The sequence below is a fragment of the Asparagus officinalis genome, chromosome 1, assembly GCF_001876935.1.
Source record: "Asparagus officinalis chromosome 1, Aspof.V1, whole genome shotgun sequence".
Classification (NCBI taxonomy): domain Eukaryota; kingdom Viridiplantae; phylum Streptophyta; class Magnoliopsida; order Asparagales; family Asparagaceae; genus Asparagus; species Asparagus officinalis.
In genome coordinates this window covers 1,568,375-1,576,310 of record NC_033794.1, presented here as the reverse complement: position 1 = coordinate 1,576,310, position 7,936 = coordinate 1,568,375, and the positions used below count along the sequence as shown (strand labels likewise).

The window sequence follows — 7,936 nt, the reverse complement described above, 5'->3', positions numbered from 1 at the left end:
ACTGCCTTGAGCTTCTTGTGCCGCGGACGTGGGAAGCCGCCCCCGCGCGCACACGGGTTCGTGATTTTTGATATTTAGAACCTTCCCCTTTGTACCTTTTGCAGATCTTCATCTTTCTTTTCCTTTTCCTATATTTAATTTAATTTAATCTAATTAAAGCGTGTTTAGACGTATAGATTTTAATTAAATGAGAGCCACTTTCGAAGTAAGTTTAGGGGCTCTCTAAATTCTAGTAGGAAAAACAATAATCTGTTAATTGTATGCAATTGAACAATTTTTCACTTTAGCCCTATTTAAATTTTTTATTATTAAAATCGACCCTTTTTTCTTTTATTTACCAAAACCGACCCGATTTCTTGATTAGCGGCTTAATCACATTCCTAATTAGTCGGGGTTGCCAACCCCGACTATTTAGGATATTAATTTTTAGGGTTTAAGGCTTCTAATTAGGGTTTAAGACCCTCCTAAATAGTCGGGGTTGGCAACCCCGACTAATTAGGAATGTGATTAAGCCGCTAATCAAGAAATCGGGTCGGTTTTGGTAAATAAAAGAAAAAAGGGTCGATTTTAATAATAAAAATTTTTTAAAAGGGCTAAAGTGAAAAATTGTTCTATGCAATTTCGTGGAAACTGATTGACATTGACAATTTAGCAGAAGCTAAGGGGCTTATCCACAAAATTAAACATACTATCGTTTAAAAACCGCGTCGCGCTCATCCTTTGCTCCTCCGAACCTATAAAAATCCCCAAAATCCCCCTCTCGTCTCCGCATCCTAAATCCTCTTTCGAAAACCCAAGCCCTAAAAATCTCATCTTTGGAAACCCTAGCAAATGGACTGCGAGCCCCCTTCACCATCCCTGAAGCGCAAGATCGGATCCTCGATCTGCTTCTCCTGCTGCTAGATCAAGGATCAAGTGCCGGACTCTGATCTACCGATATCGGCCGCCGACCATCACCGGCGGGGTTTCAGCCCGCTGATTTCAAAGTACGATCCCTTGAGCTACGCGCTCTCAATTTCGACGAACGGAATCGTTTGATGATCTCTGATTTCCGCCGGCGATGAGGAAGCTTCCGGCCACCGGAACTCTCACCTCTCGTCAAGTGCTGCCGGCGTCGCCGCCGGTGACGGTGAGGGTTGCCTAGAGGCTAGTTGGAGTTTCGAGATGTACGTTGTATATATATTTGTAAATTGCTAATATTATTATTTGAGAATTTAAAAAAAAAAATCCCCCTAGTGCTAATGTGCGCCGCTGGACGAAACTGCTGTTTTGACGCTGTAGGGGTTACGTGTAGTGTGACGTTAGCATATTGACAGAAGAATTGAACTTTTAATTTCATTTTGTTTACTGTGTTTAATTAACTAGTCGGTCCCGTTCACATTGATTAATCCATAACATCCTTTCTTAATTTAGGTTCTATGCAATGCGTTCATAGGATCTACTACCAAAAATCATGATGAATCTGATGACTGGACTATCATGATATTATTGATCCATATATCATGTTTGTAGAATGAAAAATGCCTCAGGGACACTAAAATAGGGGACTCAAATAGGGGATCCTGAATGGGACATGTGAGGTGTCGCCTCCTTGTCCTGTGATGTACTGTTCATAAACAGTACATCATGAACAGTGTATCACGGGACAGGGAAGCGACACCTCACATGTCCTATGTAGGGTCCCTTATTTTAAGGTTCCTGTAGCAGCACTATTGTAGAATATATCTACGTCAAAAGACATGAAGTATTCGAAGACTAAAGAGTATACGAAAAAACAAAAGGAAATGAGAAATGTCGATAGAAGGCAAATTATTGACTCTAAGCTAAAAGATGGATTTGAGCCTTCTTATATGGGGTAAAATAGGATTTGGATCTTTTGCAACACCCAAAAAAAAAATAGTGACGCGATCACTACTTAATCATAACTATTTATTATCAGGCGGATCCAATAAATGTAGTAAGTGACGTGATGCTGCATGGTTAATAATTTACAAAAATTTATAACTGTATTTTGAAAAATTATACAATCACATTATCAATGAAACTACCAAAGTGGGTTGCATTTTAGAAACTTCAATCCTTACTGATGTAAGACAATTTTAACTCACTTACCTGATTCTAGGTAATAGAAAATAGGGTTGTTAAGAGTTTAAATTTTATGTTAGATGAGTCTATTTTCTTATAATTTTATAGTTTGATTTGAATATAAATTTTGATTAATAAGATTAGTCATGGAATTCAAATTGTAGTAGGAATTAAGGGGTGCATGTAATGGCAAATAGATTTTGATTTTAAAAATATATTAGGGATAATATTTGAGGCCTATATATTGGATATCATTCTCCAAAGTTTAAGTTTATTAGATCTAACCAATAAACTATGTCATTATTTTCTTCATTTTGTTATTTATTTAGATCATCTTAGATCAAATCCTAGCCTTACATTTATTTCCTCTCAATCTTAAATCTGTTAGAATAATCTAAAATTTCCAAACACTTCACGTGGCCTTTGATCTGTTAGTCTGTTGCTCTACCTTTGGCTAAAAAATCTTTAAAAATCTGATTAGCCTATAAAGTGACATCTATTTTTTCAATAAGGCCTAAAAACTGTCTCTAGGGAGAATAAGACCTAACAATTAACACATCCAACTAATAAGCTCCTAATTGTCGAATTTTTAACTTGAGCGGAAAATTTTAAATATTTTTTCATATATACCCCTCAAATATTCCTCAATTATAGATTTGCACTTATAAAATTTAATTATTTTCAATGCCTCATCCTTTTATCCTCCCCTCTCCCACTCCTTCTCCTCTTTCCTCTTTCCTCTTCCCAAAAATCATCACCCTTACCTCCTCCTCTCTCTCCTTCTATAACGTTAGTCCTCTTCTCAATTGTTGATAATAGTGTTGATAATAGTGTTAGTAGTGGGTTTTTAGTCTCATATTAGTTGTGAGAACACACCTCACCCTTCTCTACGTGTATAAATATATGTACACACTCAATATTCAACTAAAGGGAAAATTTATCCAAAACTCTCTCTCTCTCTCTCTTATTTTAACATGGTATCAGAGGTAGGGTTATTATTTCACTTTCAATAAAATTTTTTTTTACGCTTCTGTGTTCTTTTGCCAAATCTTGGCCTTACTGCTTTGCAGTCGTTTAACGTTTTTTTGCGTTCCTCTGCCAGATTTTTAGCATTGCCGCTTTACGACCTCTTAACGCATTTCGCGTTCTCGTTTAGCCTTCGGGTTTTATTTTAATCTTCGGGGTTATATTTTAACGGCATTACCATTTTAAGATCATCTCTTGATCTCAACTTTACGACATATCGGTTTTTCAAGACCGTCTCTCGGTCTCAAATTAATGGTATCGTCGTTTCAAGCCGTCTCTCGGCCTCAAACAAACGACGTTGTCGTTTCACAGTCAGTAACGACATCGCCATTATAATCATTCTCGACGTCTCAACGTCTCAACATCGGCATTACTCCGTTGTAGGTCTCCGACGTGAGCATCAGATTGCTAATAATCCAGATTTTAATGAGAGGATCAAACACATTGAGATCGATGCTCATTTTGTCAAGTTATCAATGATAAGATAATTCTACTTCCTCATGTGTCATCCGCCAACGAGCTTGCAGATTTCTTCAGAAAGACCTTATATGTTCATCGGTTCCAGTTTCTTGTACGCAAACTCACTTTGTTTGATCCAACATGAGTTTGAGGGGACTGTTGATAATAGTGTTGATAATAGTGTTAGAAGTTGGTTTTTAGTCCCACATTGGTTGTGAGAACACACCTCACCCTCCTCTACTTGTATAAATATATGTGACACTCAATATTCAACTAAGGGGCTGTTTGGTTCGTTTTCTAGATATAGGGAAATGCATTTCCATGTACAAAAACATAAGTTTTGAGTTTTCCAAACTTTTCCAAGAAATAAATTGTTTCGCTTTGGTTCGCACAAAAAAAATAATGGAAAACCAATGTATTTATTTTTCTTGTGTTTGGTTCGCATGGAAAAAAAGGGAAAACTTTTGTTTATATAGCAAAAAGCTGACGTGGCTGCAGTTTTCGTCGATTTCATGAGGTTGAGGAAAGAATTAGGGGAAAGAAAAAAATTTGATGTGTCGGCGATTTTCACCGAGTTTCCCTTCTTCAACCCTAGCGAACCAAAGATGGGAAAAAAATAGACGAAAAACTTATATCCTATATGGCCACGAAAAATATGATGTGGAGGAGGTGTAAAACTTTTCCACCGAGTTAAAAAACGAACCAAACAGCCCCTAAAGGGAAAATTTACGCAATACTCTCTCTCTCTTACTTTAACATCAACCTCTCTCTCTTCTCTCATTAATTTTGCCGTTCAAATCAAAATTTTAGCTAGCTACCGGAGTAGGCATTATTGGTTAAATGTTTTTAGGTTTTATTATTGTCGGTGTCAGTTTTTAGGTTTTATTAGAAAATATGTGTTACTTTATAGACTTCTGATATTTTAGCCCCCTAACTTTTTCAACAAAAAATACAAAATAAATATTGTTCATTACCCTCCCTCCACTTCGAGTTCTCTTTTAGACTCTATTGAAAACAAAAGAAAATAGTGTCATTGTTGTTCCTTCCTCTTCTTCCACCCGAAGAAGCAAGCAAACAAAAACTCGCCACTTGTCTTCTTCAAAATCGAACCTCCTAAGTTGGGACCTCTCCACCTCTAAGCACACATGTCCTTAGTTTATAGGGGAATGCGACGGAGGAAAGTGGTGTCACATAACACCCGTTCTTCTAAGGTGGGTCCGCTCATTTTGATTATTTAGTAGGTGATTATAATTTTATTTTTTAGTGCAAATTAAGAATGTGTGCAATACAATAGGTATAATGAGTGTTATATTTTGAATGTATCATAATCACTTATTAAATATTTAACAATTAAGATTAAAAATAGTTATCTCCACTCAAGAGAGTTTAGCTAAACTGGTAAGCTACCTATGAGTAGTACTCCAAGATCTCATGTTTGACGCTCCCGGTGAGCATCCACAGGAATTTAATTCCCTGAAATACGCAATGTCGTGCGTTTGGGGGGTGCCTCTTAGCCACACCTGTTGGTTTGATACATGTGGTTTGAAGGATCGTGGGGAAGTTCCCTCATCAAACCAAAAAAACAGTGATCTCTTCGCTATTTTTTTTTATAATGGAGAGGATCCAATTTTGGTAAAATATTGGATTGGCGAGTTATCCCATTAGATATTTGGTAATATCTTGTTTAAAAAGATCTAATTTGTATGAAACTTATTCTAGCATCCTAGATTTCTAATACTTGTTATCTTTTCTCAAGCTTCTTAAATTGTATATGAAATGTTGGGATTAGAAGACCAAAAATGGACAGAAAAAGTTGATTTATTAATTATTATTTTTTTCTCAAAATTTTCGTGATTAAAAAGTTTGAGGTTTCAAATTGATTACTCCACATAACCAAGGAAAAAAAGGGATATCTGATCCATACCACTCAACATTTACACGTGGAAGAAAATGAACATGAAACTTCTAATTAAATCTGACAAGATTACCAAAATACTCTTTATAATTGTTAGAGCACGAATATTGAGGAGAAAGATAACTCTCACTAATTCATGAGTACATTTATTTATAGATGTTAGAGAGACTTGACAAGTAAAATCTCTACGCTAGATAAGAAATAAGAAGGGTAGTGCGTTGCTCAATATAGATTGATGCGCTACCAATTATAGAAGATAAAGACTTCATGATGAATTCATTTAGGATGTGGACGAAACCAATTGCTACTGACAACCAAATGAAGTTAAGTTAGCGTACTACTGATGCAACTCCTTTCACGAGCTTAACATGAAGAGCAAAGTAACAGACTTTGTTTGCAAGGGTTTTGGGAGTACATATTAAGAAAACAATAGTTAATTATCAAGTATTTAAAAGAATAAATTGTAAATATATAATCCCCCTCTTCTACACTTTTGAGCCACCATATAATTTCCCTTGACTTAATTATTTAAGGCTTATAGCCCTCTTAACGCATGAGAGGGAGATGGTTGGCACATGCAATTTATTTTTCTAATAACGATAATCTACTATGCTAAGTGTTAATTACACGGACGGATGAGACAATTGGGAGGTTCCAATACGACTCCCATGACTTTGTGTTTGACTCGTAGCTAGCTAAGTTATCAAAAAGAAATGCTAACAAACAGGGGCGTAGCCAGGGTACTCTTGCCCTGGGCAGCTGCCCAGGGCAAGAAAACGGCCGGCTCTTTACATCCCAGCTCCTACTTCTCCGTCGGTTGGCCAGCCCTCTACGCCTCCGTTCTCTACGGCGGCGTCTTCGGCCTCCTCTCCATGGGCGCCACCCTCTCCGTCGCTGTTCCGGCCACGGTGGTGATCTGGATCACCGTCCTCATGTTGCTCGTCTTCGCGTGGAAACCAAGGAGGACGCTGGTGATGGAGGTAGTATGGCAGTGACGTAGCCCAGCGATTTTTTGCCAGGGCAAAAAAAATTCCTGGCTACGCCACTGCTAACAAATGAAGTTGAATGGGATTATTTGCTATTAATTAAAGGTATAAATGAAGGGGTTTATTTGTAACTTACCTCCCAAAAAATTAAGCTTACAATCCGTTAGAAGAACAAGAATAATAAACGACACGTGCTTTAATTCTTTTTGGAGGGAGGCGGGATTGTAACACTTTCTATATGATTTAAAAGAATAAAACATTGCCACATTTGTGGTTTTAGAAAAAGGGATTAAATATATTTTCATTCCCTAAAATATGTGTTCTCTCTTGGGGTTGTTTTGCCAATGCTTACCTTCTGATTAACTTAGGTTTTTTCAATGAATAACCACCTTTAAAAATATAGTTCGAACCTTAGAAAGCACCTTTGAATTTTTTTAATACATGAACCCTCTGACGAGTAGCTTTGCTTTTTAATCAATCACTTTTCATCAAATTTTGTTCAATTAATACCTAAAATATATAAACCATTCTCATCAATTACATGTGCTTAACATGTGTTTCGCAACTACATGTGTAATTAATGAGAGTAATTTAGGCAACTGCGGTTTTAATTGAGCAAAATTTAATAAAAAGTGATTTATTAAAAACTAAACCCACTTATAAGATGGTTTATGTATAAAAAAAATTCAAAGGTGTTTTTTATTGATTTGACCTATTTTAAACGTGGTTTTTATGGATACCAAGCCCACAAAATTTTTAGAAGCTAGAATTCCCCACTACTAAATCATTACCTCGTGGACACTCTTAATGAGTCGGTAGGGAATATACATTACCGCTTAGGTTGGAATGGAAAAAAATTATTATTCATTCAAAATATTCCCAAATTATTTATTAATTATTCATACAAAAAATAAAATAAAATAAAAATGAAATGATCTTTATTTCCACTTCAATTTCTGACTGCGCCCAAAACATTCCATTCTTACATTCATTACATTTCATTTCTTGCTCCATTCCGTTCGTTCTCAATCGATCCAATTTCCACGTACCAAAGGAGTTGTTAAAAATTAAATTAGATTTTTTTAATAAACTCTAAGTTTAAGGGGTTTTCTTATATTTTGAAAGATTTGATAATGGTGCAAAGTTGATGGGAGTTTTCTGATATTTAGCCTTAATTTATTACCCAATGGTTAATAAATTCCCCGGCCCAAATCCCCAAATCCACTCCTAATAGCCCGGGAAAGTATAAACAACCTCCTATTAATTAGAGAGAGAGAGAGAGAGAGAGAGAGCGATTAGTAACCCCCTCTACCTGTCACTCTCTCCTCTCTTCCCTCGCTTTCTCTCTCTAAATCCCGAGAGAGCCAAGGAGCCAACTCGATATTTTCAATTTCTTGATCCTCTCTCAAAATCCCCCCCAAAAACCCCCCCCCCCCTCCCAAAACCCTAGCCCCCTCTCTCCTCC

General features: G+C 36.5%; 1 protein-coding gene across 1 annotated transcript in view; it reads left to right on the top strand.

Moving 5' to 3' along the window:
- The window catches only part of LOC109829059, a 9,989-nt gene continuing 8,251 nt past the window's right edge, over positions 6,199-7,936 (top strand). Inside the window, exon 1 of the mRNA XM_020396133.1 lies at positions 6,199-6,465. Within this exon, the coding sequence (XP_020251722.1) occupies positions 6,199-6,465 (267 nt within the window). The remainder of the gene's footprint in view (positions 6,466-7,936) is intronic.